This window comes from Megascapheus bottae, chromosome 28, assembly GCF_031878675.1.
Source record: "Megascapheus bottae isolate mThoBot1 chromosome 28, mThoBot2.hap1, whole genome shotgun sequence".
Classification (NCBI taxonomy): Eukaryota; Metazoa; Chordata; class Mammalia; order Rodentia; family Geomyidae; genus Megascapheus; species Megascapheus bottae.
Window position 1 is genome coordinate 7,936,229 of NC_143536.1, and position 15,376 is coordinate 7,951,604.

At 45.1% G+C, this 15,376-nt stretch overlaps 1 protein-coding gene across 9 annotated transcripts in view; it reads right to left on the reverse strand.

The window, feature by feature from the left end:
* Positions 1-15,376, reverse strand: part of Cit (citron rho-interacting serine/threonine kinase) — a 183,424-nt gene that overhangs the window by 75,645 nt on the left and 92,403 nt on the right. For all 9 annotated transcript variants that reach the window (XM_090320230.1, XM_090320238.1, XM_090320237.1 and 6 more), the window contains 5 exons: positions 9,818-9,923; positions 8,713-8,856; positions 7,298-7,417; positions 807-977; positions 507-557 (listed from right to left, as the gene is read on the reverse strand). In XM_090320230.1, coding sequence (XP_090176356.1) covers positions 507-557; positions 807-977; positions 7,298-7,417; positions 8,713-8,856; positions 9,818-9,923 — 592 coding nt within the window. The remainder of the gene's footprint in view (positions 1-506; positions 558-806; positions 978-7,297; positions 7,418-8,712; positions 8,857-9,817; positions 9,924-15,376) is intronic.

Here is a 15,376-nt window from a genome sequence, read left to right on the forward strand (position 1 = left end):
TTTATGCTCAAGTCAGCCTGGGCATAAAGTGAAACCTTATCTCAAAAAATAACTAAGAAGAGGTAGAACACAAGCCTCACAAGTGTGAAGGCCTGAGTTGAAATTTCAGTATCACACACACACACAAAAAAGTGTATACTAGGATCTGGTGCAGTAGCTGATTTATATAATCTTAGCAACTTGGGAGCAGAAATAAAGAGGATGATTGGCCAGACAGGGCCGGGGGGGGCGGGGGGGGCGGAGGGAAAAACAATGTTATCAAGAACCTATTTCTTAACAAGCTAGTTACAAGGGAGGCAGAGGTAGGATGACAGATCTGACACCAATCTTGAGCAAAAAGTAAGAACTTTGCCAGAAAAATAACTAGAACAAGAATGGCCGGGGGCGTAGCTTAAATGGTAGAATGCCTGCCTACCAAGTGCAAAGCCCTGAGTTCAAACCCCAGTACCACGCCTCCCCCTCCTAATCTAGCCCCCAAAAGCAAAACCAATCAATGAGAACCATACCTTCTCCAGTTTGGAATATTCTCCTACTTCAGGCTTCCCTTGATCCTTTGCCTGCAAATAACAAAAGGTACAATATTTAGAAAATGTCAACCCCCAAGACGTCTTACAGACATTCGTACTTTGTCTTTGCGACCTAAAGAGTCAATAGTAAGCAGTAAATAATAGACAGAGACCAGGAGCTTCCTTCGACATCCCTAAAACCTACATTAGGCTAATGGGGTCCTGGCATCTTGAGAAGATGATCTGTGCATGTGCTCCAGTAAGTACTCAATCCCCTTTTTGCTGGGAATGGCCAACTACCTTTAACAGTTTATGCTGACATTCGGTCGCCTTCCGTTTGAATTCTTCGGCGGCGAGCCGAGATTCTCTAAGCTCAGATTCATAAAGATCACTCCGTCTTCTGGCAGAGACAAGGTCCTCTTCCAACTGATTCATCATCAGCCTCATCTCTTCCACCTGAGCCTGGTACTCCTACAGGGCAGGCAAAAGAAGCAGATGAACTCTGTGACTCAGGGCAGTGAGGATGTGCAGATCTGCAACCATGGGAAAAGAGACGTGTGGGGAGAAGATGGGTCAAAAGAGCCGCCAAGAGACACCATGGTAGCAAAGGGGAAGGGTGCCAGGGAACAGGAAAGATGAATATTAAATCCTTAAGTTGTTTCAGTGTAGAGGCTGGGTCTTCAGCAAGTCCCCTGAGATCGCACATGCAGAGAGGAAGATCCTTGGAGCAAATGCCAACACACACTATGCCTAGAACCTAAAGTCACAACACAGGAGCAGCCCGAGGATTGCACTTTAAACACAGATAAACTGCTTATGTGTGCTTCACCTCCTCCAAGGATAATCATTTCTATAGATTTGTCCTTTGCAAGTCATGAGCTCCTAACACAATTAGATATGGTGCGCATTTTGAAATTAACCTTTCAGATGGCGCTAGAGGGTAATTGGAAATCTCAGTGGAACGCATCCGGAGAAAGTGGAACTCATCATTGTCAGTTTCTCACCATTAATTTTTCTGGGCCCCAAACTGAAGGATGAATTCCATCCACATTGCTTCTGTAATTCAAGTCACCCTCAGATTTGGAAGAGCTACAGAACACTGGCTCAGGACAACATAACTTGCAAGAAAAATTCCCAGGGAAGAATGATCTTGTCCCTTGCAACAAACTCTTTAATGTGATATAAAACTCATTTTTTTCTCCAAAAATGAATTTCTAAAATCCAAACAGAACATTTAAACCAAGACTGTTTTTTTCTCAAAAGTGATTTAACCAGAAGAAACGGGCAATAGCTTTGGAAATGTTTGGACCAAAGAATAAATAAATTCTTCAATAGTAAAATCAAGGCCAAGTATGAGGATGAATAAACAAACATTTATGTATCCAATGTGACTGGATTGGGATAGAAAAATTTTTTTTTATCTACTTAAGGTTGCTTTTTGCATTCATAAAACTCAGTAATATCTCTAAAATCTGTTCTCCAAGGAATAACTAGCAAGGTATTGAGCAGGGATTTTTATTTTATTTTAGACAAGGTCTGCCTGGGTAGCCCAGATTGGCCTTAGACTCACAACTCCCCTGCTTCTGCCTCTCAAGTGCTGTGATTACATGTAGGAGCCACCATACCATGCAAAGTAAGGATTTCTGGTTTAGCTTGTGAGTTGAAGTTTGAGATTTTTCTTAAATAGCAAGGTATCACATAAAACAACTCATTGTAGCAGGCGCTCTGCCAGCATGCACTCTAAAGGGGAGGTAATCTTCTGACACAACTGGCTGTCCTGTGACCATGCACTCTCTATGCATCATTGTAAGTGGGAAAAGAAAACATGACCCTGAAATGGAACAAAGTCTCATTTCACACCCTCCTACCCAACTACACATCATCATTAAAGGCCAACCTCAGGATAATGGGCACAAAGGTTTCCTGGGTGATATACCCTTAAGCAGGTGATACTAGATGAGAGGGAAGACCAAATGTCTCCATAACTGTTCCTGATCACCTGAGCCTCAGAGACTGCAAATGCATCCTGCACTTGGGCTTACTCAGGACCCTCCTCAGCCTGGGTCACGTTAAGACTAGCAGATCCTAGCATTCCATACATACATACATGCATGTATAGGACAATTTCATTTTATGATTAGATTCATATAAATATAGCAATGTTACCATTACCTGTAAAAGCAATCTTTGGGCCAGAAGCGTGGCCTAGTGGTAGAAAAGCTTGCCTAGCATGCACGAAGTCCTGGGTTCAATTCCTCAGTACCACAATCACAGAAAAAGCCAGAAGTGGTGCTGTGGCTCAAGTGTTAGAGCACTTAGCTCTGAGTAAGTCCGAGGACAGTCCCCAGGCCTGGAGTTCAAACCCCAGTACTAGCACACACACACACACAAAAAATCTTTTAACTGAAAAACTCAATGTTTTGCATTAGACTTAAGAAAAACTTAAGGTGGGTATCTAATGGTGATCTAAACCTGTAATCTCAGACCAGGGAGGAGAGGAGGGACAGAAACTGAGGCATGAGGATTGCAAGTTTGCAGCCAATCTAAACCCAGTGAAACTCTGTTGAGAGGGGGGAAGAGGGAGAGAGGGAGAAAGGAAGAGGGAGAAAGGGGGAGAGAGGGAGAGGGGGAGAGAGAAAGAAGAGAGGGGAGAGAAGGAAAGGAGGAGGAGGGGGAGGAAGAAGAGAGAGCGAGCGAGAGAAAGCGAGAGAGAGAGAGAGAGAGAGAGAGAGAGAGAGAGAGAGAGAGAGAGAGGGCGCGCACTGGAAGTTCATGCCTACAATCCTAGCTATTCATCAAGCTGAGATCCAGGGGATCACAGTTCAATGTCAGCCAGGGCAGAAAAGCCCACAAGACCCCATCTTCAAAATAACAAGCAAAAATGAGAGCTGGAAGAATGTCTCAAGTGGTACAGCACTAGCCATATAAGCAAGGGCAAGAGCTTGACTCCAAACCCTGGTACACGGTATGGTATGGGTGAGTGGGTAAAGAGACAGAAAATATTTTCAACTTTATATTACCCTAAAAGTACACTGGCCTCCTATCTCTAAGCCTGCTCTGCCTAATAGAACAGCCAGACATGCCCACCAGGATGAACCCCATACTATGAAGGCAGTGAAAAGCCAAAAGAAGGTCTCGGGCATCTTTTGTTCTTGAGTTCGTTTTCATTCACAGTAAGGAGGGAATGAAACGTTTGTGCTTGGTTGAGAGCAAGGACAGACCATCTATCCCCTGGCATCTGACTCCACTAACTCCCTTTCCCAAGCCATCAGCACCCAAGCAGAAGGTAAGCATCAGTTAACATTCCTGTCAGCTCTCGGGCAGCAGAAGGAATTCTAATTCGTTTGCTGATCTATTTGATGGAGACTTCAAGGAAATCCTTACCAAAAAATAAATAAATAAAAATAAAAATCTCACGGCGAAGCAAATCCCTGCTTCAGAGAAAAAGGTAAGTGAAAACAATCAGATCTGTGGCCAACAGTAGCTGTGAGAGAGCTGTTCTATGTCAGCAGGGAATGACCCGTGGGCAAGAGCCAACAGGTGAGAAGGGAAGATCAGGGACCACTTTCCCAGACATTGAAAGCAAGGTTTGAATGCAGCTTCAGAAATGCGGGGAGGAAGTAGCAGGCAGACTCCTATTAACCCAGAAGATCCTAATGCAGAAATGACTTTGTGGGCTACCTACAATCTGTTTCCTTTCCGAAGAATCAATGATTCTTCAGAATGATGGATGAATTTCACTATCCAGGAGACTTTTAGGTGTTTTCCACTTTAAGCCAAATCCAAACACTTGATAAGGAGCAGCTAGGTAAAAACAAAATATTGAAAGAAAAAAAAAACAAAAAACAGTTATACAGAAGATTAGCTTCGGAAAGAGAAGAATGGAATTAATCTCAAATCTGGGAGGGATCAACATGCTGAAAACCAAATACTACAAGTTTATTGTGAGCATTAAAAGCTTTCTTCTGGTCCGCAAACCTTCTGCTCCTACAGAATATGCCACAAGCTATATTTCCAAAGAGAAATAAAATCCCAAACCCAAAACCACACACACACACACACACACACACACACACACACACACACACACACACACACACACACACACACACTCTGGAACTTTTACCAATCATTAGATCTAAAACCTCACATGCCTGACAACTGTGATATGAATCATAAAAGACATCGCTTTTAAACTCGACCACATCTTTTTCAAAATGTTCTGTTAATTCTATTTTTCTGGAACTTCGTGGACACCAGCTACTCCCTCTGGTGGCCAAACGAAGCTTTCTTTCATTTTCCTATGTGTGCCCAGCCCCCCTACCCCCACCCAGGATATCCCCCAAAAAGCAAATCTCCAAACTCAAGGGAGACGACAGCTCCCGCCCCCCTGAAACTTTCAGGATGAAGAACTGTTGATTAAAAGGTGCATGAGTCACCTGTCAAAGCAGACTGCTCAAAGCCTGTACGTGCCCTTCGAAATCTCTCAGTGCTGTTCAGGGACCTGAGGATATGTTTGCAAAGTTTCCTGGGTACATTTATTTATAATGCTCTTATCGAGAGAAAGCTTGAAGGAAATAACCCCTCAAGGATATTAACTGATCAAGCAGAAGAATATTAAACGCATCATTTAAAAATGTTAAGGTGACTCATTCTATATACCAACAAGATCCCCTTCTCTCCGAGAAAATCACTCACTTTTCTTTCTTGGAAGAATAACTAAGATTGCTATGTACAGGATTTCCTTACATTCAGGCCACCCAGATGGCTAAGTCGGTGCTATCTAGAGAGAAACATGCTCATTTCCATCAACGTGCCCATTAGATTTTCTGGAGTGAATGAGAGTTGCCTGGCAGCTGATAAATTCTGCTCTCCAATTACTCACTGCCATCTCTTCATTAAAGTTTCTATTTACAGTTTCTTCAAAAGACAGAAAAAAAAACTCATGCTAAAAAGGAAACAATGAGGCAATATAAAAATGAGCCATCTAAAAAGAAAGCCCTTTGACAGAGAGGGAGAAAATAAAAGAGTGGGCTTTTTAAAGGTCTCAGTTCTCTTTTCTGAATGCACAGGAGATAGCTTTCTATACTCAGATATGCTGTGTTGATTCTGACTTGGCCTGAAAGGTTCAAACTTTTCTCCTAGGGTTCTTCCCCCCCTGCTTTTTGTGGAAGTCCTGGGCCTTGAACTCAAGTATCTAGGCACTATCTCTGAGCTTCTGTGCTTACGACTACAACGCTACCACTTTGAGCCACAGCAACACTTTCAGCTTTTTGGTAGTTAATTGGAGATAAGAGTCTCATGGACATTCCTTGTCAGGCTGGCTTTAAACCTTGATTCCTCACTCAGAGGCTCAGCCTTCTGAGTAGCTAGGATTACAGGCATGAGCCACTGATGCCCAACTATGAGGTATTTTTTTTTAAATTAGCCATTCCTGGGGCTTGAACTCAAGGCCTGAGCACTGTCCCTTAGCTTTGCTCAAGGCTAGCACTCTACCACTTGAGCCACAGCGCCACTTTCAGCTTTTTCTGTCCATGTGGTGCTGATGAATCGAACCCCAGGGCTTTGTGTAAGCTAAGCAAGCGCTCTACCACTAAACTGCATTCCCAGCCCCTGGGACATTTCTTTATAGACATACAACTAAGAATGATCCTGGCATCTCTCAAAAATTTAAAACTACATCTGAAGAATTATTAGTATACTTAATTTTTCATACCAATCTAAAGCAGGGGTTGACAACCTTTTTCTATAAACAGCCAGAAAGTACGCACTCTGAGCTTTGGAGGTCATACCCATTTAGTGACAAACTCCTCCTTCTGCCTCCATGATGTGAAAGGGGCCGTGACCAATACAGTAATAAATAAACATGGCTGCGCTCCAAGAGAACTTTACCTATGCAAACTAAAATTTGAATTTCATAAAATTTTCACATCACAAAATGTCATATTCCTCTTGATTTTCTGCAACCATTAAAAAAAAATTTAAAGCATTGTTACAAGCCACAGAAAATAAGTGGTAAGTCATATTTGTCCCATAGGCTGAAGTCTTCCTAAACTGACTTTGTTGTTTGTTGCTTTGGCAGCACTGGGGTTTGAACACATGGCTTGATACTTGCTAGGCGGGTGCTCTATCACTAAAGCCATACCTCCAACCCTTTCTATTCTGATAGTTTTGAGATAGGTTCTAGTCTTCTGCCTGGGCTGGACTAGACAGCAAACCTCCTATTTATGCTTCCTGCTACGGAGTAAGAAGACTGGTGTGTACCAGGCGTGCCTTGCTTTTTTGTTGAAATGGGGTCTTGTGAACTTTATTTCCTGGGTTGGCCTAAAACTCTATAGTCTTGTCAAGCTCTGCCACGTAGTCGGGGATGACAGCACCACCATGCCCAGCTACTGGTTGGAATGTGGGGAGGAGAAGGGGGCAGTCTCATGAGCTTTTTTCCCAGGCTGACCTTGAAGCACAATCCTCCCAATCTCTACCTCCCAAATAGCTGGGATTATAGGCATGAGACGCCAGTCTTCAGCCCTAATCAACACCATCACTAACCAACAGTAAATATTACAGGATTGTGGATTTCAAATGGAGCTGAAACAGATCGTATGATTTAGATAAATCATGGAAATCTAAAGTTGCTGAGTGACCTACATAGCTTTCTTGCTTCCATTCCCCCTGCCCATCCACCCCACCAGTCTGTATCTTCCCTTCCCTTACCCGTCTGTCACTTGACCCAGCTTGAAATGAGAAGTCTGAGCCAGCTGCCTGGCTGCTCTGCTTGGGGCATGGCATCATACCTGCTCTTTGATCTCCTGGAGCTTCCGGCTCTGCTCTCTGATGTCATGGAGGAGCTGCAGGGCTTTGTCATCCTCCTGGGACACCTCCATCCGTGCTTGCTCCAAACTTCGCTTTAAGCTCTGTGGAAAGCAAACGTGTTTAATAGAGATGCCCTGCAGACCCTGCTCTGGTTGAAAAGATTCATTAAGAGAGCTGCACGCTGCTTCCCAGACACCACGATGGTTTCGGGTGACGGACCGAAGTTGACAACTTCCAGCTGGTTGCCGATTTCCAATTTTCATCCTGTAAAACCCCTTTGGTGCAAGCAAACATCATCACAAGCTTTTGCAACCTAACGGAGCCGGCCTGAAGTGTCATCCATCCCATCTCCTGACACCATCTACCTGTCCTCCTCAATACTTACTTGTATGTTTAGGACCAAAAAGAGTAATTAAGTTCCACTTGCCATTTACAACAACCATCATCAGGATTACTATCTGGCCTTCCCTGGAATATCAATAATTTAAGAACTCTCAAAGATAGGTACCTCTTTCAATGTAGCAACAACTTCATCTTCTAGCTAGGTGCTGTGTAAAAGAGCCGAGTGGTCTATCTCTTATCTCCTGTCTCATTTTTTTTTTATTTCCTGGACACCTATTCTCCATAAGCTTCCCTCAAGTCCTTCAAAGGCACTGAAATATGTATCTGAAAAACACAGCTGAATAATTTCACCCACCACTGAAAGGCAGCCAAGTCTGGAATGGAAACATAGCAGTTATTCTTAATCAGCCTGGTTCTATAGATTTCTCTCTCCCTTAGGAAGGGGGACTTCATAAATGTGATTCAACTTTTTAAGACAGTTTAATTGGGCACATTTAAAAAAAAAAAAAAAAAACACCTGAATGAAAAATTTCACAAGACAATGGAGGAGACAGTCTACTCTTGTGAGGGAAAGAAAAAAAAAATGGAAGTCACATGGTAAATAATGACAAGAGGGCCTTGGTTTCAAGCCTGAGTTTGTCTTGTTGCTACACTGGTTGTAGGGAATGAAAAAATTGATTTCAGACAAATTTATATTTTCTTATATTGGGTTGCGAGTTTTGTGGCTGAATTTTCTTAGCGGACACAGTGTTTGAAGACTAGAGAGGTTGAGGAAGGGAAATGTCAGGCCCTTCTACAACCTGTCGTGATGGCTGGCTCCCATCTCCAGCACTCCATGAGCAACCCAGCAGCACTGAGTCCAGCCTCATTCTTCTTGCTATTGCTCCTCTCCTCTCTCTCTCTTTCTCTGTCTCTCTATCACTCTCTCTGTCTCTGTGTCTGTCTCTGCACTGGCTGTGATGTGCCTCCTGAAGGCTTCATTCATGAAACAGGATGAGACACACACAACAGGAAGTGCCGCCTCCAAGGGAAGGGGGCTTCAGGGGAGGCTCACACTGCATTCTGTGATGTAGGTAGCAAGGTCCTGCTCCAGGAGAGATCTCTGAGTCTCAGAGGCCTTCAGCTCCACCTCCTTCTGACTAAGCACAGCCTCCACCTCTGACACTCTCCGATGTAACCGGGTCATTTCCTGCTCCATCTGAAATAGACACATGGACAGGTTAAAAAGGGTTCCAGGAGGTTGATTAGGAGCAATTAAAATCTCAAGCAGCCCCTGAGACCATCTGGTGGTCTGGGCTACTACAAATGCGCCAGGAGTTGGGATGGAAATACCATTGTTTCTTCGCCCGGGAGCACACAGTTCTTCGTAGGGACAGTCACCAAATGCTAGGTCACTCCTCTCATCCAAGTCTCGCTTCACACTTGGTCACTTCTCTAACCCAGTTAGCAAGGAAGCCACCATCATCATTTTTCACCTGTTTTGCCTTTTTTTTTTTTTTTTTTGGTTTGTTTTTGCTTTTGGTTTTTGGTTTGATGTGGCTTTGTTTTGCAGAGGTCACTTTAATTTTTATCCCAAATCCATCTTGATCCCCCCCATCTCTCCTTGCAAAGATCTAGAGGACAAATCCTGGACAGGGCAAGGAGACAATTATTCGTCTGCACTCTCAGGAGTCCCGGACAAGCAGTAACTTTTAATAAAGTTTTCCAGAGAGTTGCCTCTGGGCAGGAACAGTGAGCATTAAGAGACGTTGAGCATAATCAAACACAGTGGCCGCAGTGACACAAGCAGGAGTTTCTAAAAGACTAGGAAGAGAGACTTCGCATCACTCAAAGCAGATGGGCTGCAGCTCAGCCACAGGTGAGCACCTGCGCCACCTGCTGGAAGAAGCAGACATCGGGCTGGCTCATGCTGAGAAACGGGGCCGTTCTAAATCCAGGGCCTCCTCTGGTTAAGACTTAAAAGGATTTATGGCAACGTCAAGGCCCCCGAATTCGTCTCCCTCTGAGCTGCTGGAGGAGCGACTTCGGTGAGGGAGAGAAAGTGAGCGCCGCCTGGATCAGGAGGCTCAGTGCCAGCAGAGGCCCCAGGCAGATCCCTTGGCATATATTGACGGCAAGATCCTGGACCGAGGAGGGAGGCCGACTGCAGAGATAAATACCTTGTGACACTTGTCCTGAGAGTCTTGAAGCTCTTTGCTTTTGATGAGGAGTTTCTTTTCCATGGAGCTAGTCTTGGCAGGGGAGTCTAGACCCGACACAACAGACCTGCAGAGGAAGAACGAATGTCAAGTGGCAGTCTAGGCAAAGCCGGGGAGCTGAGGTCAGAAAACCTCAGCAGGAACGGTGAGCCTGCCAGCAGGCTGCAGCCCCCGGCAACCATGGGCCTTGGGCAGCTTCAAATAACATCAAAGCCATAAGGCGGCAGGGGCCATGATGCAAATTCAGCCATCACTGATCTGGGACAAGGGCTTGGCCTCTCTGAGCCTTGGTTTCCACATCTGCAAGATGGGATGACAATAAAAGAATTTACCACCAAGCAAATGTGAGCATTAACTATACCACACCACGCCTGGCGTGGCTCCACTCATTGACCCACTCAACTGCTACCTACTATGCACCCACTTGGTTCCAGAAACCACCGGAGACACTTCCACCCACACTGCACCAGGCAGATTTACAAACAATAACAACAAAGTTACAGATGAGAAAGACTTCAACGAAAGAAGAAGAGGTGAAGGGAAAGGGTAGAAGGAGAGGCTATAGTGGAGTAAATGGGGTTGGGGGTTACCATTTTTAAACAAAGGTGATCAGTAAGGGCTTCTCAGAGAAGGTGACATTTGAGCTGAGACATGAAGGATGAGAGAGTGCTGGCCATACAAGACTCAAGAATTTATTCCTTCCCCAAACTAGTGAATCTGTTTTGCCTTATTTAAAAAATTAAATTAAGGGCCACGAGTTTAGCCTAGAGTTAGAGTGCTTGTCTATCATGCATGAAGACCTGAGTTTGAATCCTTAGTATCACATACATAACAGAAAGCCAGAAATGGTACTGTGGCTCAAGTGGTAGAGCTCGAACCTTGAGAAAGCTCAAGGACAGTACCCAGGCCCTGAGTTCAAGGCCTAGGACTGGCAAAAAAAAATTAAATTAAAACAACTAATGCTCATGATAGCTCACCAAAGCCATTCCAAAGATGTCTATGTCCTACTCCCCACCACACATGGAAAGCGGCCCATAGCGCTGTGACTACGTTGGGGATCACGCTGGGGAGCTCATTATGTGGATGAGTCCAATGTCATCCTAGAGGTCCTTAAAAGATGGAAGGAGGTGAAGAAGGAAGGAGGGATGGCCGGCGGTCACACCGGTTTAGAAGATGGAAGAAGGATTCAAGAGCCAACCGATGCAGACAGCTTCTGGAAGTTGGGAGAGATAAGACTGGCGCTCCCTTAGAGCCTCTAGTAAGAGGGTAGCCTTAGCGAGATGGATCTCAGCCCAGAAAAACCCTCCCTAGATCTTGACCCCCCAGAACTACAAGACAATATGCTGGTGTTCTCTTAAGCCATGATGTGCCACAGCACTGGCAGGAAACTCACAAGGTGACTGAGCTCTGACCACTCATTTGATCCTGTTGGAATGCTAGACAAGCCTTCACTCTTTTAGGATCCCCACAACAACTCTCTGAGGCAGACACGAGTTACAAGGTGAGGAAACAGGCCCAGAGAGGTGATAAGCCATTTCTGTTGTTCTCGATAGGAGCTGGGAATGAGACTGAATCAAGGCACCAGATGCGATTCTGAGGAAAATATTACAAAAATATAACAGGCTGTCTGGGGAAAGGACAAGAAGGGGGGGATCCCACAAAAAGGACATCCTCACTCACACGTGCCTAAGTGGCTGACACACGTGCCTCACCCCTGGAAGTGGTTACCTGCGGGTAGAGAAGAATGCTCCCCCTCAAGGCTATGTCCCTTAGTGGCTGGTTTCCTAGGTATAATCACTGGGACAGACGACGGGCAGACAGGGCCAGGCAAATAACTGGCCAAGGTTCTTCCGCATGGAAAGATATGGCAGAGCCCTAGGCTGCCCCACGGTGCGGTGCGGTATTTGTTGCCTTGGTTACAGGAGTGTGGGAGCTGGTTATCAATGAGCGAGCAGTGTGGGACTTACCAGCAGGTAGAAGTTCTGCTTTCTGCTGACCTAACGACTTCCTGCCTGAAAGAGGTCAATTCCTTACAGCAGTGCAAAATGTCTCTCTGCCCACCACTCCCAGCCCCAATAACAAGCGCTGGCTTGCTGTAGCCCAGTGACAGGCTCTCTGGGCTCACATTGTAGGGTAACCAAGGGACTCGGTTCCCAGGCTCATTCTGCTCTTCCAAGAGCTGTGTGAACATTTCTGAGCCTCAGTCGCCTCAGCTGTAAAGTGGAGATCAGTCTAACCTACCTCAGAATCCTTGTGACCATTAGATTATACAGGCCATGTACAGCGTTTAGCACAGTACATGGCCCAGTAGGGAAATCAGATGAATGTTAATCGTTTCTGGTGTTGTTGGCATCTGTATTATTGCTATTCCTGCAATTATGTAAATAACATCTAACTCCTAGGCCTGTGACAATCATTTGAAATGGTAAAACTGGGGGCGGGGCGGAGGGGGGTTGGAGGAGGGAAGATGAAGCCCTAAATGTGATCTGTGCTACTGCTCACATTAAGACAAATTGTGGTTATTCATAGAAATGGATAGAAGGGATGGTAATTCAGAAACAAATCTTTTCTGAAGTCTCACATTGGGCTAGAAACTTTCAAATGCCTATTATCTAGCCCAAACCCATGCGTGCAATGTAACACAAATGGAGAGGAAATGGATAGAGTGGCAATGGCCTTGAGTCTCCTTTGCTATTTCCTGAGTGCATTTTGGTGGGTGACCTAGCCAGCAAGACCCAACACACTCATATGGGGAGAGATGATTCCAGGCTTCTTAGCTATCAAGGGACATCCGTGTGCCACTAAGCTTCATGCTTAACAGGCGCCATGGAAGACCACACAGGCCACGCCTCTTTGTGCATAAGCACAGAACTGGCTCCTCTTAGACAAGCTTACCATGGTGAAGTGGGATGTGGCTTGTAAAACTTAATGACACGTGGAAAGTCAGCTCAAGTGTGCTTAATCCTGAATAGGGCATTACTGTGTGTACCAAGTTGACTGCTTACAACACACACACACATGCACGCACCCACGCACGCACGCACACACGCTTCTAGGTCACTCATTAATGGGACCCAGAATCCAGGAGATGCACAGCCAGCACTTGAAGACAGTGCAACAATCCTTCTCATCAACTAACACTCTCCTCCCCCCCCCCCCGCCCTCATTCTGTGATTTTGGTGCTTGACAAAGGTTCATTGCTTAGTAGTTCTAAGTACAGCAATTAAGAGCTCTTCAGAATAAATACACTAAAGAAAACATCTTTTAAGAATAACTTTTCAAAAATCACATCTATTAAAAAAGAAAGAAAAAAAGCTTGGGTAAGGATGATGAGACCAAATAAAATGTAAAATAACAACCAGAAAAACATGAATGGGACTGAAGGATGAGGCTGGGGGATGGAGGGGAAAGGTCATCACAGCTTACTGTCCTCAGCCTGGTGGCTGCATGGCAGCATCACCTGGTGCTGGTAGAGGTTAAACAAAAACACTGCGTGAAGGGTCCACCCACACCAATTAAGTCCGAGACAGTGGCCTAGACTTCACCATCTTTACTAAGCAATAGTGATTTCCAACTGTGCTAATTGGAGACAGTGCAGTCAGGTGCCACTGGCTCACACCCATAATCCTAACTACTCAGAAAGCTGAGATCTGAGGACCAAGGTTTGAAGCCAACCCAAGCAGGAAAAAGTCCTTGAGGTTCTTATCTCTGATGAGCCAACAAAAATCTGCAAGTAGAGCTGTGGCTCACATAGTAGACCACCAGACTTGAACAAAATTTTAAGAAAGAAAGAAAGCTAGCTAGCTAGCTAATGGTTAGCTTCTAATTCCTGAATTCAAGCTACACACACACACACACACACACACACACACACACCACCACCACCACCACCACCAGTGTTCCGCTCATGATTCAGAAAACTCACTATCTCCACAATTTGAACACTGAACCCTGGCCAGACTCTTTGGAATAGGTACTTTGTTGGGACCCAAATCCTTATGGGTTAAGAATTCCAAAACAAGGTACAAGTAAATGTGTAGTTCTCAACCAGGGGCAATTTTGCACATGCATGTACAAGTACCCTAGCCATTTAGCAATATCTACAGATATTTTTGTTGTTGTTGTTGTTCTAATTTCAACAGCTTGTGGCAGGAATGCTATTACCATCCAGCAGGGTAGAAGCCATAAATGCTGGTCTGCACAACCCAGTCCCATAACAAAAACCAGCCAGCCCAAAATGTCAATAGAGTCAAGCTGAGAAGCCCTGCTGGAGAGGCTGTAAAGTAAAGGAAGCCACAAAACCCTAGCCCCCAGGAAGGAACAATCTCAAGAGAGAAAATTAATGTCACTACCCTCATGATCAACAGTGGCCATCTATCAAATGGTCCTGGCTCTAACCACACTTCACAGATGACCTCGCTGGCTCCCCCACCATCTAATGAGAGGAGGATTACTGTCCCCCCCTGGCACTAGGGCTAAGGAAGTGCTGGCTCTCTACAGCTCAGGATGATTGGCCTGTAGGTGCAGGAGCTGGAGGTTCAAAGTACAGAAAGCTTAGATCTCAACTCTGCTACTTCTTGGGCTGGGCAGACCAGGACAAACCTATGAGAAATGCTGCAGATGCAGTAAAGTGGAGAGGGGGCAGTCATGGAGGAAATGGAGACTGGGTTATATGAGGTGACTGGCTGTACTAGATGCTAAACCTGAACCTCAGGACAGCCTGGGGAACCAAGAACAGCCGCAAGCCAGATCAGCCCACCACCACCCCCAGAAAAAAGTTCAACCCACACACAAAAGCCATTCTCCCTTCCTTCGAATGGTGGCTCGGAGGGGGACAAGGAAATAGGAAACAGTATAGATTGCTAGAAGCCTCTGACGATGAAGGCTCCCGACTAGATGAGACGCAGTACAATGGGGATGCTAATAAAAGAACATGCAGCCTGCCCACACATTGCTTGCCTACTCCTCCTGGCCACATCTCGGATGCACAGCCCTGCTATCCCCATGGAGAGAAGTGACACTTCTGAGCAGCGGGTGCATGCAGCCACCCACCCACACACAGCAGTGCTGTCTCTCCCAGCACCAAAGCCAAGTTTGGGTTTTCCCTCTTTCTTTCCAGCTTCTATTTTCTAGAAGAAGAAGAAGAAGAAGAAGAAGAAGAAACAAATTACTCTGAAATCAACATCTCTTCCTGACAAATGCATCTGGCCTTGTAAACAGAGAAGTCCTAAGGAGTGTTAAGAGAGGTGATGGTTCAGCACACAAGAGGAAAGAGGGAGCCAGTATCAGGGCAACAGAAAGAACGTATTTGCTTCAAATGTATTAGACAGGACCTAAAAATTGCTTTACATGAAATCTCCACATTTAGGCACCCAAAAAAAAATCCGCAAAAGATAAAATGCAGTTTTATAAATATAAAATATGTCTATAAATAATTTGTATAACTCAAAAAAAATCCCTGGATAAAAGCTATTATCAGAATACTTCCTATCAAAAGAGAATACAGTGTGGACTCCCATT